The following is a 27,265-nucleotide window of genomic DNA, read 5'->3' as shown; positions in this document are numbered from 1 at the left end:
TCAGGACCCGACGTCTGCCTCTCCGTACTCCTCTGCCATTTTCCAGTTAAACTGCTTCGATAGGGAAAAAAGCTTCCATATATAAACACCATTATAGGAAATCGTTAAAAAGCAGCCATTTCATTATGGTTGCTATATTGGCAAACCTGCATTAGCAGCCCGAAGGTTTTCTTGAGCTGGATTTGATAGACAGAGTTTGCTGCGGTGTGTTTGCAGATCGTCATTCTAGATAGCAAGAGTTAGTCCCATCTAGTCCCTTCATCAGAAAGCATTTTTCTCTTGTTTTCAAGCCCCCACCCGTCAGAGCCCGTCTACGCCCGCAGTAAGCTAACTCCTGGATCCTGTCCTCAGGCCCAGGATGAAAATCAGCAATTCAGAAAGTGCTTTGATTTCCCTGACCAGTCCCCGGCAGAAGGAAGGTCCCAGCAGTGTCACAAGGCATCTTAAACTGTTCAAACAGTAGCTCTGTTCAAACCTGGTCACACAGTTTGGAAAATAAAGGGAATTAAATAGACAAAGACAAGATGGGAATTGTAGCTTGGGACTTCTCTTCCCTCAGTTTGGCAAAGAGCTCTAGCTCGGAGAGGCTGGCTGTAACGGGTAACACAATTCCCTCACTTAGTGTCGAGCGTTTACATGCATCTTGGTGTGTAATCCTCAACATTTGAGAGGACGCCCCGTGGAGCTCCTCCTCTGTAAAATTGGGCTAGCAGGGATCAGAGAGGGTGAGTCACTTGTCCCAGGCCACACAGCTAAGCAGTTGCTGCTGTTGCTGGCACCTGCAGCTCTGCGGATGGCTTCACTCTTAAGCGCCGCTGCCTAAACAGCGAAACGTGCCTCCGGTTAGTGGCCCCACTTCCTGCAGTCCTTGGAGGGTCTCCAGTGCTGACGGGGGAGGTGAGGGAGCAGCGGTGCCTAGCTTCATAGCAGAGTGTTTGTTGCTAATCGAGATCTTGCAGACCTCTGTCTTAGAAAACAACGCTTTGAGGCCAAGTGATTCTGGGGGCTGCCATAGAGCAGAGCACAGATGTGTGTGCACGGGCTCATCGCGGCATGCGTGCTCGTGCGTGTGCGGTCGCTCCCTGGCCGGCTGCTTCCCTGCTGTGTTGGTGGCACGGCAGAGCTCATCCAGAGCGGTTGCTCACAGAGCAAAATCCTCGGTCCGAAGGACCTTGGCATGGCCTGTGTTGGGTTCTGTTCCTTATTTTGAGCTCTCCTCTGGTTTTAGGTGAGAAATTCTTATTTTTCTGGAATCTGGCAATGCTCAGCTGTTATCCCCTTAGGGATGAAAGGAAGCATATGATACCTTGTTTGCTGGTGGGATCACTGAGATTGAGATTTCCTCCTTAGGAGTCGTTTTTGGAGGACAACCAAGGAAGAGTTTACACATGAGACCTGACTCTTTGGCACGGCAGTGACTATGCGATATGTTTAACGTTAAAGCCAGATTTTCCTGGCTTCATGGTGGATGAGGCTTAATGGCTTCAGGAAACATGTTCCAAAGTGTCAAGCAGCCACTCCCAGTAAGGAGAGGGGGTCGGGCAGGGAAAGGCAGCCCTCCCTCCTCCGGAAGCGATTTCTGCAGAGTTGGGAGAGAAGCGGTTACAAAGGCAACAGGAGCCTGTCTGGAGAAAATTTGCATTTTGTTAGGAGCGAGGGGACTAGGCAGCCAGTTACTCTCCAGCAAAAAATTTTTAAAAAACAATCAGATTATTTGTAACCTGATTCTGGAACTTTGAGGAACCAGTCCATAGGTTGGAAAGATTAGACGGGGCTGAAAACAGCACCTTGAGTAGTGGATAGACTAAGCTGAGCCCTTTGTTGCCTGTTTTCCCCTTCTCCTTACTTTAATCGGGCAGCCTAATTTCTCCCAAGAGGTTCACAGTGTTGGGCATCCCTGAGAACCAAGCCCAGAGGAGACTTTGAAGGTTTGAACATGAATTCACCAGAGGACTCTTTGAGGTGATGGTGTGCTCTCTCCTTGGGATCTGAGCCTGATCAGACAAGACCTGTCTGCGAATGTCACCAAGGCAGAGTGACTAAGGTGTCCATCTAACTTATTCTGGAACTTTCCTTAGAGTAATCAAGCTTGAAGGCAGGAAAGGTCGCTACCCCACATTAGTTTGTGTTATTTTGGAACATTTCCCTCAAATTGTACTCAATGATTTTTTTTCAGCCCCTCAAAGACACTTGGTGTATAAGATGCAAATGGCAAGGGATTGATCCATCACATTTGTTCAAAATGCGTTCCTATAAATGTTGGGATTCAGGAACTCCTTTTATAATACAAGTAGTCTTGATTTTCTAAACACCAAGTCCCTTCAGGTTAGATGGATTTTTTTTGTTATCTGAAACTCATGACATGTTATTCCTCAAAGCCAGCATTATAAAGAAGTGTTTGCTTCCAAGACCAGCCCGTGAAAGCCTATTTTCATCTGTAATGGGAACAAAGTATGGGATCTCACGAGTGTTCCTACAACCCCAACCTTTGTTCTGGGGGAAAGGATTGTGTTGACCACAGTTGGCTGTCAAAGGCCCATCGACCCCATTCTTCGGGAAGTTTTGGAAATTCTCCCATCCCTGCCACAGTGAGAGTCCTAGAGTCTGGGACCAGTACCTACCACCTACTCTGTACTTGTCACTGTTCACTCTCAAGGGCTTGAGGCAAGGCCTGTCTGAATAGGGCCCTCGGGCTGAGATGGGAGACCAGGCACAGAAGAAGGGCCCTTTGGACCAGAGGTTAGTGAGCCTGGGGGAGAGCCGTCAGAGGTGATGTTGTGGAAAAGCAAAGTGACAATAGCAAAAATGAAAACAAATGCAGGCTTTTAAGATGTGGCTGACATAGAAGTCCTGAAAATACCGTTCTGTTTTCTTGGGGAAAAAGAAACCCATCCCTCCTGGTGAAGTTAGGACCCAACCAGGGTGGTAGCTGGTTGCTCCCACCCTCACCCATGCCTGTGGCCTTGGGGAGTGATTTGGGTGTGGCAGTGACCCTTTCTCAGAAGAGCATTCCGGGTCCCATGGCTGCACTGAGAAATGGGTCATCCCTGGGGTCCCCACGTCACATCCAGACTCAGTGCCCCCATGTTCCATCAGACCTTCTGACCTTGAACGATAAGGTGTTTATTTCCCCCTCAACTTTTTATTTTGAAAAATTTCAAACTTACGTAAATGGTAGAATGAACCCTGGTGAACCCTTTGCCTAGACTGACTGGTCATTAATGTGACAACACATTTGATTTTGTCCTCACACAGAAATATTTCTCCGGAGCTATCTGAAAGTAAGTTGCAGACCTCATGATGCTTCACCCTAAATAGATCAGCAAAACCTCTTAAGAACGGGGAGCGTCTCTTTTTTAACCACAGCGCTTTTATCATACCCGAGAATTTTAACCCAGATGGAACATTATATATAGTCCGTATTCAAATTTCCCCCAAATGTACCATTCATGCCTTTTGTTGCTTTTGTTTAATCCAGGATCCAGGCAAGGCTCACACGTTATATTTAGTTACCACGACTCTTTAAGCTTCTTTCATCTAGAACAGGTTCCCCCACCTTTCTTGTCCTTCTTGACATTGACATTTCTGAGGAGGCCAGGTTTGTGGTGCCGCAGAAAGTCCTCAGTCTGGACGGTCTGGTTGTTTTCTTGGTATTAGATTTGAGGTGAACATTTTCCACAAGAATTCACAGGGGCGGTGAGATGCCCTCATGACGGGGTCCCCCCAGGAAGTTCGCGATGGCAGTTTGACCGTCAGTGGCGATGTTGCGGTGTGTTCAAGCTGTCACAGCACTGTTCCTCTGCATCCTCTTGCCTTCAGGAGATGCAGGCCCTGGGCCTGTTACACGGGGTGCAGCCTGCGTTGATACTGCCTCATTTCTTTCTCGCAGACCTTTCAGGCTCCTCCTGGCTTTTCATTTTCTGTGTTGCGTGATTCTGCTCTGGCTTCTTCTTTGCTGCGTGCTGCCTGGAGGAAACTGCTTATGCAGGAAAACCACAGCCCTCTTCGTGTCAGCCCTGGAGCCACAACAGGGGCCGGGATGTTAGGTCCCCAGGACATCTCTGCTGGCCTCTTAGCAGAACGCCTATGTTGCCACTGAAAGAATCTGTAGCTCTTTCCTCTACTCGACCTGTCTTACAAGGTGCACAATGTGTGCCCATCAGAACAGAGGTGGGGGGCCGTGTGCTGGCCCTTGGAAGGTCGTGGGGGTTGCGGTTATGCCCTGAGCTGCTGCACCGCACAGGGAAGGCCTTTGGACTATGTGCACAGCAAGCCTACCACTGCTTCTGTTTCTCAGACCGGCTCAGGTTCACTGTGCCTGGCAGCTCCAGCTTGAGCGGACATATCCCCTTCGGGGACCCACCCAACAGAAAGCTTTCTGCCTTCTGAACAAGCCGTGGTCTGCCCCAAGACAGGTCTTGGATTTGATGATTCTTTAGCAGTGAGCAGACTAACAAAAACCAGCTCCTTATAAATGTTGACGTACAGAAAGTCATTCCTTTCTTTTACATGTTCAACTCAGGTAGTCTTTACTGAGCACGATCCCATGCCCACTGTTGTGAGCATCTGGGAACACAAGAACTAATAAACAGTCATTTGTCCCCAGGGCTGGGCTTGGTAGGGTTGATATGTCAATTATAGGAGTAGATCCATTCTGGTACAGGTACATAGCTCAGAATCAGGTAAACCAGGGGAGTGTTTCTAGTGTCTAATGTTTTATTGGGGTTAGGGTTTTTACGGGGGTGGTTCAAAAAAAAACAACAGGCAGCCTCTGACACCTAATTCCAAATGAACCAACTGTGACATAGTTTCTTGAGGGGAGCTCAGGTAGGCTGAGTTGATCCTGAGGGAGAGAGAAGAAATCTCTAGTGTATGTGTTGAACAAAGCCAAGAACACTGGTTAGGCTTGATTTTCATAGCCATGAATGCCCTCTGACCCTTTTTACGGGTTCCCCTAGTACTGGGCTCTTCCCTCAAACAGCAACATGAAAACCTAAGCCTCTGGGGTCTGTCAGAACAATTAACCCGAGCTGTCATGTCTTCAGCTTCTCTCTGGAAGAAGTCATGCTCCGAACTGAGAGCTGAGGCAGGGTGGCCGATGGACGGGGGCAGCGAGCAGTGGTGAGGGAAGTGGAGGGGCGCCATGGCCATCCAGGTCCCAAGGGGCCAGCTGCCGGCCGCTTCACAGATGGTCGTGTGAGGAGCCAGGCCCGGTATTGCCAGACCTGACTCGACAAGAAGAGCCATAAATTCTAATACTTCCAAATGCCAACGATTAATTCAAAACTGCTTCAAAAAAAAAAAGAAAAATAAAAACCAAAAAGGCCGTGCCAGACGTCCACGTCTGCCGTCCAAACAGCACACATCCTCCTGGGCTGCAGGTGCCTGGGCAGCCTCCTCTGGTCAACGGGAGGTGCTCGTTCCATTTATTCATCTGTGTCCTCTGTCTCATCTTTACGGCAAATTAGAGCACTGGAAGGCACAGTTTCGAGACCGTGTGAACTTACTCTTCCCAGAAATCCCTTCACCTTGTACTTTCATGGCCCACTGCTTAATTTTTTTTTTTTTAGAGATTTTATTTATTTATTTATTTGACAGAGAGAGAGGGAGAGATCATAAGTAGGCAGAGAGGCAGGCAGAGAGAGAGGGGGAAGCAGGCTCCCTGCTGAGCAGAGAGCCCGATGCAGGGCTCGATCCCAGGACTCTGGGATCATGACTTGACCCAAAGGCAGAGGCTTAACCCACTGAGCCACCCAGGCCCCCCGACCACTGCTTAATTTTAATTAAAGATTAGCATAAGAAGAAGCCATATGAAATCTGCCTCTCTTTGAAACTGGGTCTGAGGAGCTTGGTAACCACATTGCTTTACACCATATATGAAGTCCCAAATACCTCAGTTCTTTCAGCATCTGTCGCTGAACACCCACTGTCTGTCTTGGGAAACCGGCATGCTTCCTCCTCTCTGACAGGAGAGGTTTCATTTTCGCTCTGGCTGCCAGGAAGCTCAGGGCTAAGTGGAAGAGTCAGCCCCAGCAGCTGTGTGAGCCTCCTTTGGCATCCCTGGCCTTTCCCTGGGTCCGGTCACTCTGTTTCCCCCTTACGTGCGGGTGTTTGCTACAGCCTACTTCAAATTCTTCTTTGGAAAGATAAAAATAACCTCTGTTAAAAGCATGTGTACCCTATATGAAGGGCCTCCTCTTGGTCGTCAGCACGTGGGGCCAAGCCTTCACCTTTCTGGAATAAACAAGGCACGGCATGGCCTGAGGTGCTTCTAGCAGGTCAGCCTGCGCGTCCCCCTCACAACAAGTGTGGGGTTCGGTGGCAGTGAGTGCACTCAGAGCTGTGCAACCCTCACCACCATCCATTTCCAGGACTCTCTCCTCCTCCGAAACAGAAACCGTGTGTCTGTAAGCAGTTGCCCCATTCCCTCAGCCCCCAGGAAGCTCTGCTCCAGCCCCCTCATCATTTCAGGGAAGTCCTGTAACATCTGTCCTTTTGGAACTGGCTTATTTCTGGTATAATGTCCTCAGGGTTCATCCATCTTGTAGCGTGGGTCCACATTTCCTTCCTCTCGAAGGCTGGGCAGCCTTCCCTTGTGTTTCTGTGCCACATTTTGTTTTTCCGTTCGTTCGTTGGCCAGTGGATATTCTGGCTGCTTCAGCCTTTGACTATTGTGTGTAAGGTTGCTGTGAACATGGGTGTGCAAGTATCTATTTGAGCCCCACTTCCAACTCTTTTGAAATTGGATTGAGAAATGGGATTGCTGGAGGATAGGATAGTTCTATTTTTAACTTTTGAGAAACGGCCATAGAGTTTTTCACAGTGATTGCACCATTTTATATTCCCACCAATAGGGCACAAGGACGCTCATTTTCTCTCTGTGTCCTTTTTTTTTTTTTTAAAGATTTTATTTATTTATTTGACAGAGATCACAAGCAGGCAGAGAGGCAGGCAGAGAGAGGAGGAAGCAGGCTCCCCGCTGAGCAGAGAGCCCGATGCAGGGCTCGATCCCAGGACCCTGGGATCATGACCTGAGCAGAAGGCAGAGGCTTTAACCCACTGAGCCACCCAGGCGCCCCTTCTCTCTCTATCCTTACCAACACCTTATTTTGTGTTACTATTGTTGTTGTAAATAGTAGCTGTCCTAATGGGTGTGAGGTAATATCTCATTGTGGCTTTGATTTGTAAATGGGGCGCCTTGTGCACAGTCTGGAATACCTGGTCCCTGTCTCGGTTTATCCTGCTCCTCTGGTCCCTTGGTTTAACAAGAGGTCCCTTAATCTTTCTTGTAGAGACTCCCACTTGCCTCAGCCTGTGGTGTTGACGCGCTCGTCTGTAGCAGAGGCCAGACCAGGCAGAGCATTGTAGGTCGGGAGGAGGGATTGAGAATTTATTCTGACCCGATATCTAGAGGAACTTGCCACAGACTCTGAAAGCTAATTCCACCCTGCGTGGAGCAGCACTGATGCTCAGGGCGAACGGTGGTGAGTGATTGGTGCCAGGGGGAGGCACTTGGGGGACCCAGGATAGCTGCTCCTGCCAGCCTAGCCACCTTGTCCTCCTAAACTGAAGAATGACAGAAAGATAGCCACACATCACCCAATCACTAGTGGGACTTGTGTCAAACCACAGGGCAGAACTCGGTGGATAACAGGCAGGAGTGTGTGGAGTTCATCATCCAGCTTGTGCCTTGGAATTTTGGCTTCCTAAGACCACATAAAGCACCAATGGCCCTCTTTGGTTCAAAGGGAAGATGCTCAGCTGTTTTCAACCTGGATGTTAATTTACACACCCTCCTCATCTCCCAGTTCCCCATCCTGTACCAGCATCAGATTCTCTGTGGTCCCTTTCCCCAGAATGCTAGTGAACAGCTGAGAGAAGAGACTGTGGCATTTCCTCATCCATCTGTGGGCCTCTCAGGGTTGAGGAGAGTCTCTTACTTATTTTTGTACCCTGCTGCTAGCCTGAGGCCAGGACTCAGCAACTGTCTGGTTAAGCAATGAGAAAGAAGTACTGGCCAGATTTGTACACCTTCCTCCTGTTCCCGAGAGCCCAACATCACTGGTACGTAGCCTGCTTCCACCTCTCAGGTCCTGCCAGAAGGGCCCGGAGCAGACATGTCTGGTGTGATCGCTGTAGCAGGTGGAGCTGTGCTAGGGAACTCCAGATGGAACGGCTGAATAGAGCCATCTTTCTTCCTCATCCTGCTCAGAAGCACTTAATAATGCAAATAAATCAGGAGTGTATAAGTAACTATTATTTAGAATTAATCATCAAATCCAAGACCAGAGAGCGTTCCAGTGGCACATGCTGGACCTGCTTACCTTGAGATGATGGTGGGCACCTGTACCCCTTCTCCAGAGGGCCTTCTGCAGTGAGGACTGTCCCCCAGTGGTTAGCAACTCAGAGCATGGTCTGTGATGAGGACAAAAAGCATAAGGTTGATGTAAAACCTGCTGCTGCTGGCAGTCTGGGTTTCCAGTCTGTCTCTTAAATACCTGATGTGGGGTTCATATTTGCTCACTTGAAAATAATTCTTGATTGCCTACACTATTCTGTGGTGGAGATACAGTGGTGAGGAAGATCAAAGTTTCTTCACAGAGCGCACATTTCAGTGGAGAAGAGATAATGAACACATAAGTCAGATCAGATAGTGGTAACTGTCACAAAGAAGATAGGATAATGGAGTAGGGACTGAGCAGGGAGACGGGCGGAACCATGCCTTCAATAGGGAAGAGCGTGGTGAGGAGGTCCCACCTGACTGAGAGCTGAGTAAGCGGAGACTTGGGTGGAAATCAGTCTTGGCAGAGGAAACAGCAAAGGAGAAGGAGGCCCTGAAGCAGGCAGGGGATTGACATGCTCCAGGGATGGAGAGAAGGGCAGGAGTGTGAACAGAGCAGAGCGAGTGAGGGGGAGGCAGGCAGATGAGTCAAGGTCAGGGTCTGTGGTTCTCACCCTGGCTGCATATGAGAGTGATCTGAAGGTCTTTAAAAATTTCCCCAGTGTCAAGCCCCACCCCCCAGAGACTATGATTTAATTGGTCTGGGGTGGGGCCCGGACATGGGTAATTTATAAAAGCTCTGCAGAAAATTCCACGGTCCAACCTGGATTGAGAACATCATCAGTCTTGATCATGCAGAGTCTTACAGACTCTGGTGAGGAGTTTGGACTTGAGCTGCATGACAGTGGGAAGCCATTAGGTGGCTTGGGCTAGGGGAGTAACATTGGACTTATTTCCTTGAGAGGTTCACTTTGGCTACAGTGTGGGGAGTGGAGGTTGGTAGTTGTTTGGATGGTTTAGCAAAGAAGCGATGGTAGCCTGAACTGTGGCGCTATTGGTGGAGATGGTAAGAAGAGGTCCCTCTGGGGATAAGTTTTGGAGGTGGCACTCTCAAGGTGGATTGGGCTTGGGATGTGAGACAAAAGGAGATGAAGCTTGCCTGGCAGGTAACCTGAGTAACTGAGCGGATGGTGGTGCCATTCCCAGAGATGGGAAGGAACAGGTGTGAAAAGGAAACGGAATATTGGGTCCATTAGTTGCTCTGAAAGCCTCAGGCTGTCTTCTCTTTAGATTCAGGTAGCTTAGAGATCCAGGCAGTCAAATAAGGTTGACCAAAAGATTCTCATGTACCGTTACTATAGTACTGAGTTTCTTGGTGTCTTCCAACGGTAAGCACCAAAAGCAATGGACTGTTTTAGTGCACGGAAGCTAGGATGAGAAGGGAGGAGGAGTGAAGATGAGAACTTAAAGACGTTGAGCTTCTTTCACGTAGGAATCACACTGGGTGTAGGGGAGGAATGCACTTGGAGAGGTTGTTAAACACCTGTCTTTCTATAACCCAAAATAGAAAGTTACTTGTGTTTGACTTTAAGGGGATTATTTTTCCCCCAGCAGAATTATCTTTTAAAATATTTGTAGCTCATACAAAGATTGTAATTAATTTTTCTTCCCAGACCAGGCCCTAGATGTCCAGAAATTAAAAGTAACCAAGAGCTTTCACCTGGTGGCTCAGTTAGTTAAGCATCCAACTCTTAATTTTGGCTCAGGTCATGATCTCAGGGATGTGAGATCAAGCCCCGAGTCATGGAGCCTGCTTAGGATTCTCTCTCTCCCCCTGTCCCCCCGTACCCCCACTGTTCTCTCTCTCTCTTTAAAAAAAAAAAAAAAAAGTAACCCAGATTTTAAATTCAGAATCATATCATTAGAATGACTTACAAGACCTTAACAAGGAGAACAGTATGAACTTCAATACAAGAGTTTGCTTTTGCCCTGAGGAAAAAGTGGTTTAAATTGCAATGGTGGAGTACATTGGTTGGTCATATCAGGAAAAAGTCCTGATTAGATTCTCACTGAAGGCAAGGACTGTCTCTTACAGTTATTTATTTATTTATTTGTTTGTTTGTTTGTTTATTCATTCATTCATTCATTCATTTTGAATGCTTAGTGTCTCTGCTTACTCTGGGCCTTTTTGTTTTGTTGAGTAAAGTTCTGAGATCTTTGCTGAAACTCTTTCTGGAGTCATACTTGTCTGAATGGCTAGGAAGGAAGGTTGACCAGAAGGCTTCTGAAGTCCCAGCAGCGTCTTGTGAGACCCTTCCTTGTTCTTATTAAAGAACTTGAGACAGAGCTCCCTTCCAGTGAAAGACCAGAGCGTTTAGTGTGACATGGCTGGCTGGAAAATGACCGTGGTCTGGAACTCCTTACTAAAGGCTTTACTTTGGCTCTGAACCTCAGAGGTGGAGCCAGTAGCCTGTGACATGAGGCCTCATCACATTTCAGTCTAGAACATCAAGCTCCATTGCTATCCCATTTTACCTGACTGGGTTCCTCACGGTGAAACGGAGCGCATTCATTGCCCGGCTGCTTGCTGACCTCACCGTGTCCACCTTCACTCCCAGATAATTGCAGTGACCTGAACTCTGAGCTGCAGAGGGTGCTGACGGGGTTGGAGAATGTCGTCTGCTGCAGGAAGAAGAGCAGCTGCAGCCTCTCCGTGGCCGAGGTGGACAGGCACATCGAGCAGCTCACCACGGCCAGTGAACACTGTGACTTGGCCATCAAGGTATACGCCCCCTGCCTCCTGGCTGGCTCTGTGAGAGCCTACGAGGGAAATGGTCAGATCTCCTTCTTTTGAAGTGTGGTTTTGTTCAATACCTGTTAGGAATGAATGTTTCTAAGAAAACCATACTATACTAGGACCACCAGGGAGAGGTAGGAGCCCTGTAAATTTTTGTTGGGAGTCAAGATCACTCACTGGCTTTTTAGCAAAAATGACGATTTCGTTAAAATCTCAGACTCCTAGATTGAACCGTATCATTTTAGCGCAGCACTAGCAAGTTGTAGGATTAACTCGGAAGTTTCGTTTGAGCTCTGAGGCCTCTAGTGTATTCAGAAGCTACCGATTCACGGTGCCAATAACGGGGAAGGGAGTTCGGGGCCTGAGTGAGTCCTCTATCCTGAGCATGCCGGACGAGGCCTCAGCCACCCTTCCACAGCCATCCATCTTGGTGCCTCGGGAGCACGAGAGAGGAATGGGCTGCGTCTGCCCAGGCTCCTCATGAGCAATGGGAAGGCGAAGGCCTATTGATACTGGGCCTCTGGTATCCTTATATGACTTCACCACAGCTTAGCAGCTAGGCATGGCAGTTCAGACTGAAAAGTCTGGGAGGTGCCTACATAAAGGAAAAATGTGACACATTAATTGAAAAACCCTTCGACACTAGGCCCAAGTTTCTATCCATAGGAATCCTGGTAAACCATGATTCATATTTAGAACAGGCTGGTTTTCCATCTTCTTCATCTCAATTATAAATATATAGTTGATGTGGTTTGGGGAGGCAACCATGGGCATTTCTTTTGTTGGAGTCCCCCAGGCCCTGTATTTGATTGTAATGTCACCTTGGGTATTAGTCCTGGTCTCAGCACTGAGGACTCAGCATTGAGTCCTGGCCTCAGCCTCCCTCAGCAGGAGGAGGTCAAGGGTTTCTGCCAGCCAGCAAGGGATGGAGTGGGCCTGGAGCAGGGCTGAGAAGAGCTTCAGATCTGAGGGGAAGGATGAAACCCCACATGTGGAAAGTGGAGGCAAGACTTGGCTAACATCTTCATCGTGGAACCAACTCGGGCATCCAACGGTGTAATCCCCTCACATTTTTGCATTTTTGAGACCACCTGTTTCTCCTCACATCTCCTCACATCTGCCTTCTGCCCTGCATGGTACTCCTCCCTCTTTTTTCCGTATCACTTGGCTTATGCCTTCTATGCCGAAGGGCAGCGGATGGGAACGAATAGTTTCTGAAACCAAGCAGAATTACTTCTTCCTTTTTTCCCCCTAATTTTATGCTTGTCTCTTCTCCATTAATACTACATTTTAAATGAATTTGTAAAAATCTCTCCAAGTACTATTAAGAGTCTATTCTTTTTAGCTCATAGCTGTCTTATTAATGAAATCCCTGCTGTCTTAGACGCATCCACAATGAGCTTCGTCTTTTCTGTGTCACTGAGGTTTATTTTTGTCTTTTACATCTTGGGACTGAACCTCATTCACACCCTCTGAATTCTGATATGACAGGGAAAGCTGAAAATGGTGATGTGACTTCTGCTATCTCGGAGTTGCAACATGGGAGACCTATAATTTGGGAAACCTCAAGCTAGTTTTTGTATGCTGTTTGCAACTTCACACTTGCACTATGAAGCCCACTAACGGGCTTTCCGCCTGCTTCTATGTGTTTACCAACTCCAGAACATGGACGGAGGACTCAAGCATTTGTGTGGACATGACCGTTAGATCCGTAGATAGACAAACATACCATATAGGGACTGTGTTGTTTGGATTCTGGGGACTGTTAGGAGACACAGACTGTGACCCAGGCAAGTGACAGAGCCTTCTCTGAAAACGGGGAGAGGGTGGTTTTGGGGGTAGTCATGGCTACCATTAGCAGTGAAAGGATCATAGAAGCCACTCCTCTGTTGACACTTGCTCCCTGTCCTGCCTATTTTCTTATCCTCTCCTTTGTCCCAGGGAACCCACCGGATTTGTCTTTGTGTTTTCCAGACAGTCGAGGAGATTGAAGGGGTACTTGGCCGGGACCTGTATCCCAACCTGTCTGAAGAGCGGTCTCGTTGGGAGAAGGAGCTGGCCGGGCTGAGGGAAGAGAATGAGAGCCTGACCGCCATGCTGTGCAGCAAAGAGGAGGAGCTGAACAGGACCAAGGCCACCATGAACGCCATCCGGGAGGAGCGGGACCGGCTCCGAAGGCGGGTGAGCGTGCCAAGTCCGACATGGCCAGGCCTTCCCCCGGGGTTTTGGGGCTGGAAGACAAACAAGCATATAGAGCCAAGGGCAACCCCAAGAATTTTGTGGCATTCATAGTCTTGGGAATCTCCTGCCCTTTCTAATCAGGAAGTCATTCTCCAGAGGGGAGTAGTTTGAAAGCGCTGAGATGTGCAGGTAAGATTTAAAAAAACAAACAAACAAAAAAATCACTCTTGTCTGGAATCACAAGTCTAAGTGGATGGTAAAATTCTGTCAGTGCAGTGATTCTCACACCATTCTCCAGGATATGCATGTGTTCCCCAAGCTCAATTAGAGTGTACTTCTTTTAAGATAGACCAATAATATTTTATAATTCACAGAAATATAGAGAATTTTCCCCTTTGCAGTTCCTTCTATAAAGTTTTCTCTAAATTTATAGTACCTGCTCTCACCTGTAGTGAGTGTAATGTAAAATGTCCTCTCCTCTGGGGCATGTAGGAAGGTTACGGACACATATGCGTGTTTGTGTGTATATACATGTATGTACGCGTGTGTCGTTCCTGGCAATCACCCCAACATACCAAATGGTTCTGTGGCCTGCAGCCGCTTCCAGAGCAACTTGCCTAAGACATCCACCCATTGCAAGAGGAGCTGATATTTCAACGGAGTCATGTTTGAGAGAGTTGTTAGAGCCCTCTGTTTTCTAAAGACGGAGGTTTTTTTGTTGTTTTTTTGTTTTTCTCAGGAACCCACAAATACCTCTTTGTTTCTCTGTGAATTTGATTCTGTGATTAGTCTGGAGTAGAGCAATGAGTTCTTCAGTCAGAAACATACCCTCTGAACTTCACTTTGAATGACTAGACTGGCTTTACTCTTTCTCAGTCTTGGCGATGTTAGCAGCTTGCTTTCCAGTTGTTCCGACTGGCCATACTGCACACAGATAAAGCTAGCTTAGAGGGGAAAGGACATCTAGTAGACCCCTCATCCTTCACCATCACTCTTGCTCCCTTACTTTTTTTTTTCTTTTTTTTTTTTTTTTTAAAGATTTTATTTATTTATTTGACAGAGATCACAAGTAGGCAGAGAGGCAGGCAGAGAGAGTGGGGGAGGCAGGCTGTCTGCTGAGCAGGGAGCCCGATGCAGGGCTCAATCCCACAATGCTGAGATCATGACCTGAGCCGAAGGCAGAGGCTTTAACTCACTGAGCCACCCAGGCACCCCGCTCCCTTACTTTTAAAGACCATAAGGTCAGCCTCTGTACGCCAGTCTAAATGCACACACAAGTTTCTTGGTTGCCATTATGCACGAGTATGGAAGAAATGACCATTTTTGAACATTACCAACTCTTATCCTCATTTGTGGCTAATGTCATAGTTAAAAGGCCAGCATTCGCACCTCTTCTATCAGAGCATGATTTTGTCTGAACTCACGTGCCTAACCTGGTTTCAGCCCCCAGATGTACGGAATGCCTTTCTCCAGCCTGGCATCAGCAGGTGTAAATCATCCTAGTCAGCAAAGACTTTATCTGGCAAGCTGATGAAATGTACTTAGGGCTGAGGCCCACACTGCCTGGAATTTCCTGGGTTATACTCCCTGATTGTTATGACTAAAGCCCTAATTTGGCGTGCTTGCTATTAGCGTGCACATTCTGATGGTGCACATTTCGTGAAGGAAATGCTGGTCTTAGGCGTAATTGCACATTGTGGTTTAGAATAAATGTCCTCCTCTCAACTTGAGTTACTAATGTAGAAGACAGCTCTGCATGGGGACAAGCAAAGGATGAAAAGCCAGTCTCCCTTCTGTCCAAGAATGTTCTCCAACTCTGGAGGTCAGCGTTAAGAACAGCATAAGGTGGTGGTACTGTTACGATGTACCTGGGATCACAGCTTGACCTGCCAGGTCACTGTGAGCCTTGAGCAAGTTACTAACCTCTCTGTGCCTCAGTTGACTCTGCCATGAAGGGGGAATAAGAATGTTATTGAAGGCAGGAAAATCAGTTAACGCTCCTAAAGCACTTAGACAACCTTTATTCTGATCACACTTACTACCTTTTTTAAGTTTTGTAGTTAATATGGTTTTAGATAATCTGGATTTCCATTACATCCACATCATAAAATGTTGAAGAACTTGCGTCTCTTCCTCGACCGGAAATGTCCTCAGGAATGTGGACACCTACCCATGGCTCATTTTTCTGTATTTCAGAACTAGTTGTGGGTCTCGTGGAATTGGCTAGCTGCCTCTGAATGCCAGTTTACTAGAGACTTTCAGTGTTGGATCCCTTCCATCCACCACCACCCAGTATATTTCATTTCCCTGAGGAGGAATCTGTCTCTTGTTCATTTTCTTCTGTTCTTCATCATGTGTCGCTCTTTGGAATGACTGAGGTACGGTTTCATTTCCGTCTCTGTGACACCACATGATACATGGCTTGATGGCCCTTGCTGGTTTTAGAGCAGGTCTGAATTCACAGTTCATCAGAGTTGCCTGAAAAGCAACGAGGGCCACTTTTTTTTTTTTTTCATTACCCACATTCACTGTATAGAATTTGAACTGACCAGATCAATAGGATTGGTGCTTGCCCCCCTCGCCTGTAATTAAACAAAGTGCTCTCAATAGGTTTTCTAAGCCTTGCTCAAGATTTAATTAAATTAGATCTTTAATGTCAGTTAACAGATTGGGCTACTTGGCAGAGCAGTAACTAAGGAGCAACAGGCAGACAATTTTTATTATTGGCCCCAGCTCGTTATTAAATGAGATGATCATTTATTTCTGCATGCTCGGTAATATAGCCACTCATTTCCTCACACTTAAAGAAGTGGGCTTAATTTAGGCAAGGTAGAATTAATTACCCTAGAAAGGAAGCACTCGGCTCTTCATTCATTGATTCATTTCACGAATATAATTGGCCATCTCCTCTGTGCTGGGTAGAGAGGTTGCAGTGATAAGCAGGACACAGTCCTTGGCCAGAAGAATGTTGGGGAGACAGGCAGGTCAACAGGTTGTTCCAGTGCTCTAGGGAGGGTAGAGCACAGAGGATGCCTGGGCAGTCCACGGGAGAGACACTGGATAGTAGGTCCAGCTTCTTTACACTGTTTTCATCTCTTACCTAGTAGTTTAGGTCGACTGCCAAGTAGCAAAAATGATCAGTGCTTTCCTCAGGTGGTTGGGTAAAGCATACTCTGGTAAAGTTTTTGATAAATCTGTGACCACAAGCTCATGGTTCTGTAACCCATTGAGTCATAGACTTGAATCAAAATTAGGCCACACAAGTTCCTTCTGAGATTTTATACAAGTTCTTCAGAGTGTTCTGCAAATTCATGGCCTAGGGTGACGGTGGGAGTTTGTTCTGTGTACACATCCCACCTAGGTATTTTCAGCGTGTCTGGAAATGAATTTCTTCAGCTTCTCCTGGGCTTCCTTCATCCTTGGGATCTGACTTCTGCTTTGAGTCTCTGGCCATCACCACAGTCAGTTCAAGAGACTAGAAGACACACTGTCTTGAACTAAATAAAAGTCACTCTAATCTCAAATTTTTCCCTCTCTCCTTCTGCTTTCCCTCCACATGTCTTAAAAACCCTTAGTGTTAGTTAATTGACTTGTCTGGGGCAGGGGAAGGGGGCAGTATTTCCACTAGTGATAAGTCGGTCTTTTCCAAACCTAACTGTGGTGTTACTTTTATGAAGGGATTTCATTATTCTGTGTTTGTAGGACCCATGTAATACAAATGGAATCCCCCAGTTCAGCTAAAATCTTTTAAAATATAAGTGAGAACTCAGCTCCAGATTTTTTAATGTGGCTCCTTGGCCAGGAAAAAGGACAAGTAAATTTCTAGAATGCTACAGTGCCCATTTCCTCTACCTTAACCCCATCTTACTAAATAGGGAGTAGCCCCAAATCCCTGGTAATGTCACCTTTAGGAAGGAAGAAAGGGGAAGCTGGGAAAGGAGGAGGTAAAAAGAGAGAAATTTCCTTCACACATTGTACTCTCTGAGGACCATTAACACTGAAGCGTTTCAAAGTAACAATCCTGTCATATATTCCTTTGGGCCGCCTTTTTTTTTTTTTTTTAATTTAAGGTTATAGTTTTATTATAACAAAAAATCAGAAGCAGCCAAAATAAGGAGGCACAGATCTGGAAGGGGTCCAAATGCAGACATTCCTGTTGTCTTCTCCAGGTAGAACCCTGGATGGTGTTACCTCCTCCTCAGGCAACACAAGAGTATTGCCAACCAGGGAAGTTCACCCAAACTTCAGTATCCAGAGTTTTTATTGGGGTTTCACGATGTAGGCATGATTGATTGTCCTATTGGCCATGCGGCTGAACTAGGTTTCCAGCCCCTTCTGCTTCAGGGAGATGAGGTTGAGATTGGGTAGGCTGCTTTTAGGTTTGTGCTCCTGACAAGTGGGCTGGGGCTGCATGGTGTCTGCCCCGTCCTTCTCCTAGAGATCCAGGAGAATGAGACAGTCCAGGGCTGTGCTGCTCAGTCAGGTATGCAACACACAGGTCAAGCGTGTGTCCCATGAACTCACCAACCAGGGCCATTTACAGAGCATCCTCTTCTCTGACCTCAAGGCCCTCCCCTGGAGCCATTAGTTCTAAAATCCCATTGGTGCCAGTTTCTAAATACAGAACTGGTTCCACACGCCAATTCCACTTTCCGTATTCCTATTCCCCTGCTGTTATCTCCAAGGGCGCTCGTCCCATCAGTGGTCATGTTTAAAGAAGCTGGAAAGAAGAATCCAAATTAAGCCAAAGGGCCTCTTAGAAAGAGTAATCACCTTATAAATTGACTGTGTGTTTTACTGTGTAGTTTTTTCTACTCATTCATTCATTTATAATATCTATTCACTAGTAGGCTGCCCACCTCTACCAGGAAATGAGATTTCTACTGTCACACTGACGTGTCCCGAGCACAGTCTGTCTCTGAAGCAGCCACTTACTTGGTCTGAACTGTCTCCTGTCATATGCTAAGTCAGTATCTCTTTGATATTTTTAACTGAAAACCGGTAACAGTGGAGATATTTCTGGAAGTGAAATTGTTGTGACCTTATGTAGGTTAAATAAAGATTCATCTCCGATTTGCCTTCCTTGGCTTTGAGTCCCATCTGAGCTCTTTCCGGAAAGTTCTGCCTCCCCCTCCATGATGCTTTTCTTGACCACAGTGTTTGGATATGGAGACTGCAGGGCTGCAAAATGGTACTTTATATTTACTATGAATTTGTATGTGTATAAATTTACATTGGCTATGTATGCATGTATTTAAAATAGACCAGAACAATGTAAAAAAATCTCAAAATAGTTATGGTGAGGAGGGGAAGCAAGTACCTGGGAGTGTCAGTCAAAGGCTACTCAGAATTTTCCACAGTGTTCTGATTTTATTTTATTTTTTTAAGATTTTATTTATTTATTTGAGAGAGAGAGTGCACGCACAGAGGGAGAAGGAGAGGGAGAAGCAGACTCCCCACTGAGCAGAGAACCCAACATGAGGCTTGATCCCAGGACCGTGGGATCCTTACCTGAGCTGAAGGCAGGCGCTTACCTGACAGAGTCACCCAGGCGACCCTGATTTTATTTTTTAAATGAATGTGTTCTTTTTGTATAACTTTTAATAGGTAGAAATATGTACATAGACATAGAAGGACAGCTAATATACCAAAATATTAGCAGAGGCTAAATCCAGGAAATGAAATGTTAGGCATGTGTTTCTTCTTTACACTTTTCCTTAATTTTCAAATTAAACAAAAAGTGGATTATGGTCAGCGATCCGTACCTCCCAGCTTTAACAACTTGCTGTAGTCATACACTGTCTTCTCCTTTGTCCTTGATGGAATTTGGTGCGTATCTTATTTGTTCCATTTATTCTTAGGCATTTCTTTATAAGAAAAAGACATGGCTTGTATTAGCTCCGCTTACATTCGTAAACGGTTTGGAAAGAGGGAAAGAAAGCGAGAAAGACCACTTGTTTTAACACTCCCAGCCCTAATCTGGCCACGAAGGAGGGAGCTGAGAGGAGTGGGGTCTGGCTCCAGGGCTCTCCTCCCAGCCGCTATTTTGGGGGTCTCGGGTGACTCTTCTTTGGTGTGGCTGATTCGTTAGCCAGGATGAGGATAGGCTATACAGCCATTACAAATGAGCGCCCTTCATTCCAGTGGCGTGGCACACTGGAACAGCTCATTTCTCGTTTGCACGGCATGTCCCGCACAGATGTGGGGATACGAGCACACACAACAGCATAGAGCTCTGTTCCGTGTAGTCCCTCGGCGGGGCAGGCTGATTTCACCCATCCTCTGAAACGTCCCTTGAAGGGACCCACCCCACTCACCGTCGGTTGGCCAGAACTGGACAGATGCTCCCCGTAACCGCAGAGGGACTGAGGAACGTGAAGGAGCACGTGGATATTTGTGGAGCAGAAAATGTTCCTAACTCAGCTGGTTTGTTTGCTTTGAGCGTGACGCCAGATAGACTTGGACGTGAATCAGGGTGCCAGAGAAATGGGCTGTCTGCCCCTCCATCTGGCGGTGGCTCTCTGCGCGCGTGTTGGAATCATTGGAAACTCTTCCGGAGGATATGTGCCCAGGCCCTTCCATGAGCCACCGAATCAAGGGATGGGGCGCAGGACCCTGGCACGCTTCTGCTCCTCTTGATCCTGGCAAGCGCTTGGGGACAGGAAAGGGAACGGGGTATCCCTCAGTCACCCACTGGATGTGGGCCAAGAGCCTCTCCAGGCGTCTTCCCCTCTGCTCCTGCAGGGCGAATCAAAGAAAGGACCTCAATTTTTCTGGCACCTTCTCCTCACAGCTGGCCTGCTCTTCCTGGGCCACAGTGTGGTGGGTATGAACCCTATGTCTGGGCAGGAGCCACTTGCTGTAAAGAGCCTGCCCTGCTCTGTCCACTCCTGGGGTCACAGGAGCTAGAGGAAGGAGGGCAGAGAAGGATGTAATTGTCCTAGGACAATCACAGCAGGACATGGGCACCCAGGGGCCCCCAGAGGCAAGGAGGCATTGGCTGGCATGGTGCGTAACTCCCCATGCGCATCTGGGAAAGGAAAAGAGTTTTTCAAGGTGCCACTTATTACCACTGTGGTCTTTTCTCTTTTTTTTTTTTCCTCCCCTCAATGCAATCCTGATAGCTTATTTTTAAAAACCTGTTCATATTGATAGTATTAAATTCTCTGAACATTTTCAGAGTAAACATTACCCCTCTCAGACTAAAAACAGATCCTCTGACGGCAAAGCAGGATTTAAAGCCTAAATTCATACGCTGAACGTACTTTGAGCAATTGCTTGTGACAAGCAAGGATGTAGGCACGTCTCATTTCCTGTGTTCCAGAATTCTACAAGACCGCTGCTAGTATTAAACCCTTCTTAAAGATGAGAAAACAGAGACCCACAGAAGTTTGATAATCTGGTCCTAGTCCATGCTGGTGCCAAAACTGGGCCCTGGTAGCCTTATTATGGGATGCAATTTCATTGTCCTACTGTCCAGATGCTTTTCCTTGATCCTCTTCCCTCTTCTTCTCATTCTGTCACCTGCCTTCACACAGGCTCGAAGTTAGTAAACCATCCTCTGTTACGGTAAGATGGGCACCAGATTCCTTGGGCTTCTACAGGCCAGTCTTGCTAGCATGGTAAGACAACACTAAGTGAAGGCAAAAGGAGTTTGTTTCCTAGAGGGTAAGTGACCTGTATGTGTATTTCTCTTGATTTGAGCCCAACAGAGCGTCACTGGTAAAACCTATCACCTTCCTCTCTGTGGTCTGAGGAGGGGTAAAGTGTGGGATCCGAGGCAGAGATCCCACAGAACTATGATTCTTTTCATGTCCTCTTTGGAAACCATTCCAGGGACTCTAAAAGGGAGTCCTGCACATTTGTGTCATGGAAATTGTGAGGTAACATACTCTGCTGAGGGCACCGGTGTTTGCTTCTCCATCCCTGGCCTCTCTTCTCCAAACCCTGCTCTGAAATCCCAGGTCAGGCTGTTCAAAGGCAGACTTCTGGCTCTCAAGAAAGTAGTTGAGTCCCTTTGTTGGAAAGCTGGTAAGAAATGAGGAAGGCAGCCAAAACTGACCTTTTCCCTGTTGTGGACATTTTGATGATCCGATCCAGGTTCTTCAGTGGTCTATAGAACAAAAGAGAAAACGATGCGCCTAGCACATCTTCAGAAAATGGAAATGCTTTTGGGTTTGTTTCCCTTCTTCTGTTCTGTGGTCTCCCCTTCCTCTTCTGTTTCAGCCTGCACAAAATTGCCCTGACCAATGAAAATACAACTTTTCTTGAAATATAATGTAAAAATGAGATTCGTAGGAACAAATGTATCTTTCTATAAATAAATTCTGATTCCTCATTTGTCTGAGGGTTCCAAGAAAAAGTCTTATAAAATCAACGTAATAAAAAACAATTTAAAAAAAGGAAAAATGACTTAATATCAACAGCGACAACAAAAATAAAATGAGATAAAATCTTGAGGAAGAGAGCCGTTCTTAGCAAAATCTGGACTTGGGGGAGGCTGCTCTCTGAGAAGCAGAAAGACCCAACACCCAAACCCAGTCGAGGAGAGCTTTTATGGCCCGCTGGTTCTGCCCCTCTGCAGGGCCGAAACACACAGTGAAATTATGAACTACAACATAAGAGCTTGAAATTACAGGCCCTCTCACCACCCCCCACGAACACGGCTGCACATCATAAGGTGAGCGGACCCCTCCAGCTGGTGACCGTGTTTCTAATCCTGCCCAGGACTCCCGGGCCACGTTTCATTCCTGCGTGTCACCCGTCCGTGAACCACATTCACAGATGACTTCATCAGTCCCACAGTCGTCTTGTCTGCGTCCCTACAGCTGTCCTGGGAGATGGAAGTGTCCAGCAGCTGACCCATCTTACACTTGTCCTGGGCTCCCTGTTTTGGTAGACCTACCCCCCTGCTTGAGAAACCCTCCCCTGCACCCACCCCACTGGGTGCCAGCTCCAGTTCCAGAACCTTCGTCGCCAGCATCTCGCCATCTGGCTCCCATGATCTCGTAGGTTCCTGATCTCTCATCTTTGTATTTCCTTTCTTTCGTTCATTGGCTTTTAATTGGGCCTGCGAGGGCAAAGAGATAAAGATAAGCCAACGTTACCCACTTTGCATATGTCTTTATACACGGTGTTTTGTGTCTTGTTTTTAATTCGCATACATGTTGTTGTGTCGTAGGCTTCTCTCTCCCACTCAGCACTCTGGATCTGCCCAGATTGCTGTGTATCCCATCAGGCCCAATGCGCTCACGGCCGCCTCATAGTGTGTAGGGTCCCCACCATGTGGGCCAAGCCGGACAACAAGACTTCCCACTGCCACAGACAGCCTTATGGCGCATGGGCCCTTCCCCATGTCCCCTCTGGGCCCAGGTGGGATTTCCTCTGCAGTACGTGTCCAGCAGTGAGTCCTGGGGCGCGACCTCCTTGGACTAACCATTACGGGCTGGCTTTGCAGAATACCTTGCCAGTCCCTGCCCTCATGGGCAGCAAAAGAAGAAGGTTCCTTCTGTCTCTACTTCTCTGCCAGCTCCTGTGTGTACCGAGATCTCTTCCAGAGGGTTCTCTTTCTGGGTTTAATTTCCTGGCACCTGCAAGGTCCATGCCGGACAAACTCTCGATCTTGGAGAATGTCCTTGTTTTTGCCCACGTCTGGCATGATGGCTGCATAGCTTCCTGTTGCTGCTATGATGATCTGTCACAAGCTTGGCTACAAAGAGCACGGACCGGGGATCTCACCGCCCTGAATGTTAGAAGTCCGAAGTGCATCTCACTCCCTAACAGCAGAGTAGTGCCACGCTGCAGCCCACGCTCTTTGACTCGCACTGTGTCCTCCAGCTTCGAGGCCAGCCATGGACTTCCCTCTCTAACTGCCACTCCTGCTCCTCTCCTTCCAGGATGCCTCCCGTGGCTGGCGTCTGCCAGATAATCAGGGATAATCTTCCCCTGTCAAGGCTCTTCCGTCTTTCCTGCACGTTCCCTTCTGCCATGGAAAGTTACAGATTCACTATTTTCTAAGGCTATGATGTGGACATCTCTGGGAGCCATGGTTTGGTCTACCACAGTAGTTGAGCTAGGTATTAAATTTTAGGGCGATCATTTTTAGTCTTTGAAGGTTTTTTTTTTTTCTTTCTTCCATTACATTCAGCAAATTACAATGAGACTGATCCTGTGTTCAAGGTGCTGGCAACACAGCAGTGAATGGAATGGACCACATGCTTGCGCTCAGAACCTAAGGTGGCTCTGCCTCCCACCAGCTTGAAGATGATCTCTTTATTCCTTTTTCCCCTACATGTGCCTTACAGTGTTGCTACATATGCAATAACATTTGCATCCTCATTTTCCAAGTAGCTTTAGCGGCATAACAAACGACCCCGAACTTAAAGACCTAAAACAATGACTTATTCCTATCTGGAAGTCCATAGTTCCCCAGAACCATGCAGCTGGCAGCCCAGCTCACCTGGGCTCAGATGTGGTTACAGTCAGACAGTGGTCAGACTCAGGCCAGAGTCCTCTTGAAGGCGTCCTTACTCGTAAGTCTGTGGGGGGAGGCTGGCTGTCCTCTGGGACCTCAGCAGGGACTGTTGGTCAGAAACTCCTGTGGGCCTCTTCTCTAGGTGGCCCGGGCCTCCTCACCTTGGAGTGGCCGGCTTGTAAGAGCCAGCATCTCCAGAGGGAGCAGGCAAAAACAGATTCTCCTGGTCTAACTTGGCCTCGGAGGCTCTGAAGTATGGCTTCTGCTGCTTTCTGTTCCTTAGAAGCAGCCCCCCAGGCCAGGCACAGGCAAGGGGAGGGGTTTGGGACTCAACCCCTTGATAGAGGTGCATCAAAGAGCTTCTAGGTCTCGCCACCCTGCCACCTGTTAGAACTCAGGGTGATGCCTCAGTGTTAGGACTCAGGTCCGCCTCCACTTCTGGAAGGCACATCTGTTCTCTTCTCAGATACTGTTTCTCCGTCATTCCCTGCATTGTCTTCCTCTGGAACTCTTTTTTATAAGTATGTTGGGGCCTCAGTGGGTCATTTGTGGCTCCAGTAACACATGCATATTTTGTATCTCTTTAGCTCCCTGTGCTGTGTTCTGCATTAATTTCTCGGCGCTCTGTTCCAGATCACTCATTCTGTTTTTGGTTTTATCCGGTTGAGAGGTTAACGAGTACATTGATTTTGTGTCGTCGGCTGCATTTTCTGCTGCATGTTTTTCTTGTCCACCTATTCTTGTTTGGTGGCTGCCTGTTTTGTTTCCTAATTCCTTACTTTTTAGAGAAATTACTCCTTTTAGGGGTGCCTCGCTGGCTCAGTTGGAAAAGCGTACCACGGGGCCATGAGTTCAAGCCCCACGTTGGGTGTAGGGATTACTTAAATAAAGAAAAAAACTTTAAAAAAAAAAAGGAAATTAATCTTTGTATCTTTCATAAGGGCCCTACGCAGATTGATTATGACATAGTTTGCTGTTTGCTTCATGTTCGTTTCTCCTTGGGTGGCTTCCTCTCGTGCTGTAGATTGCTGCCTCTCCTGGGTCACCAACCCTTCATGCAGCCATCCCCCCATGGCCAGCCCCTTCCAGTCACGGGAGCATTGTCTCCTGCCCACCCGCCCCCCCAACCCTGCACCATGATGTGGGTGATTTACAAATTAAGTCTCTGAGGCAACGGTTGGCTGGTGAAATCCAGACCAGTTTTAACTCGTCATGGCTAAGATAGGACCCTGCAGTACGTAGATACTAAAATACGATGGATTTGGACTCAACACCCGAATGCATCCTGGGTGTGGGATTTTGGGTTCTTATGGTCGACCCCCCGCCCAGGCAGGTTCTAGGGCTTCCTTCCAGCTTCCTGCTAGCTAGTGCACTGGTCACAGAAGGGTGGGGCGGGAAGGTTCCAGGCTTCCTGAGGAGGGTGTGCACACAGACAGCCTGACTCGCAGGGGCCCCTCTCCGCCCCTCCTGGCTCCACACACTGCACCCTGCTCTCCATTCCCTGGGCCGCGACACCACCTCCTTCCTAACCTCTGTAGCTTTCTTTCCCACTTCATTTCTGGCACCTGGAGATTTCACTGCCTTTCTTTTAACCTTGGCAGTGAATGTCTTTCTCGTTGTTCCTCTTTTATGCTACATTTCTATGCACCCTTAGGAGGAGGAGTGCCTATTTACTTTAGTTGAGGCTGTGCTGGAAATGGTCATTTGTTTCCAGACCGTTATTCCTCCCATTCTTTTCAGTCTCCTTCTCATTCTTATGCTTCGTATACCTTCCAAAGCGGAGTCTTAGCCCTGCCAACCTCCTCTGGGTTAGACAGGCCGCCTCCCCTTGCATATTTGATAGAATTTGGCTTTACCATTCTGTTCCTTCCATCAATACTCTTCCTTCCACTTTGCAGTTACAGAACATGCCCAAATCTTTCTGCTAATGCCCTAAGCATGTGTTTTGCACTGTTACGGTTTTAATCCGTTTCTTATTCTTTACTATTATTTTCACGAGGTCTCCAGAGTTTGAAGAGAACAATGCATTTACTCAGCCTACTGTCTTGAATGAAAGAGCTCAGCTGAGTTCTCAGCGCTGCTGTGTAAGCTTTTTTCTTTTTTCTTTTCCGGTCCTCATTCAGCTCCCTTCCTCGTTTCTGACATCTGCTGTTCCCTCCCTCAGTCCTAGCAGAGGACCTCAGCTCTTTTTTCTTAGGGAAACAAACCGTCAGATGGGGGCCGTTGTGTTATCCTCCCTCTCTCTCCCATCTGCAAACTCATCTTTCTTACTGCCTATCCTCTCCTCTTTCCCTTCTTTCCTGGAGCCAAGTCCCGTTCTCATCTGTCCGCGGATCCTTCAGCTCACCTGGCTCTGTGTGGGCTCTCCTCCCCGTACCGCCCCTGCCCTGCCTCATCAGTGGGCAGCCTTGTCCACAACAAAATTCCTAAACTATATACCAGTTCTGATCTCCTTCCCTTAGGTTATATTTCTAACTCCTGGCTGAGTATCCTCTACCCTTCAACATGTCACAAGCTAGCATCTTTAGTTCTCTCTGGAATGTCTGCTCCTTCCTACGTTTTCCCCATGGTGCCGAATAGTGTCCTGATTCACTGAATCCCCCAGGGGCCCCCCACTTTGGGGTTGTTTGTTTGTTTGAACTTACTTGGATGGTTCCAGAACTGCCCTGACCAATACAGTAGCTACTGGCCACACACATCTACTTATATTGGAATTCAAATGGGCTAAAATAGAATACAATGAAAAATTCCGTGCCTCGGGTCCAGCAGGCACCCTGCAGACTCTCAGTAGCCACGTGAGGTGGGAGCAGCTGCAGAACATCACCAGTGTTACCAGAAGTCGTGGGGCGACGCCGGTCTAGGCTGTATTCTGCCATTTTTGCTCCCATCTCGCTGCGTTTGAACCTCCTCGTCTCTCTCGACTCACCCCCCCCCCCGCCCCGTTTCTTGCTCATTTCAGTTCATCCTCTTTTCTAATCAAATGATCTTTTTATAAGACCCTTTACTCCCTTTGAGAGTCATTAAGTTATAAACGAGAAATGCAGAGCTCTGGCATTTCAGTGTCGTGTCCTTGAACTTTTCCGAGTCCTCCCCCACCCTGCTCTACCCTGCCTCTGTTGCCCGTTCCTTTTCGTTGGCTTGGTGAACAGCGACTTGACCTCCAAGATTGAGGCCCAGCGTTTCCCACTGAGGCAAGGCAGAGGCAGTGTTTCTTTTATACTTGGACGTTCCCGTTGATACCCCTTTTCAGGGCACATTCACATGGCAGTTAGACTCTAAGCCCCTAAAAAACAAAAATTTTATTTTCATACTCCATCATGTTTCCGATATATGCAAGAGATTGACTTTTTTTTTTTTTTTTTTTTTTGAGAGCGAGAACGTGTGCGCATGAGGTGGGGGAGGGGCAGAGGAAGAGGGATAGAATCATATGTAGGCATGGAGCCCGACCTGGGGCTCGGTCTCATCACCCTGCCATCACGATAGCCAAAATCGAGAGTCAGGCACTTTACCGACTGAGCCATCCAGGCGCCCC

At 47.5% G+C, this 27,265-nt stretch overlaps 1 protein-coding gene across 2 annotated transcripts in view; it reads left to right on the top strand.

The window, feature by feature from the left end:
• LOC111148328 (mutated in colorectal cancers) overlaps positions 1 to 27,265 on the top strand; it is a 412,174-nt gene that overhangs the window by 329,897 nt on the left and 55,012 nt on the right. For both annotated transcript variants that reach the window (XM_022504835.1, XM_022504836.1), the window contains 2 exons: positions 10,900 to 11,063; positions 13,053 to 13,259. In XM_022504835.1, coding sequence (XP_022360543.1) covers positions 10,900 to 11,063; positions 13,053 to 13,259 — 371 coding nt within the window. The remainder of the gene's footprint in view (positions 1 to 10,899; positions 11,064 to 13,052; positions 13,260 to 27,265) is intronic.

Source organism: Enhydra lutris, unplaced genomic scaffold, assembly GCF_002288905.1.
Source record: "Enhydra lutris kenyoni isolate GAN:26980312 unplaced genomic scaffold, ASM228890v2 scaffoldscaffold19, whole genome shotgun sequence".
Lineage (NCBI taxonomy): Eukaryota > Metazoa > Chordata > Mammalia > Carnivora > Mustelidae > Enhydra > Enhydra lutris.
Note: the sequence above shows the minus strand (reverse complement) of the source record. Positions and strands in the feature narration are given on the sequence as shown.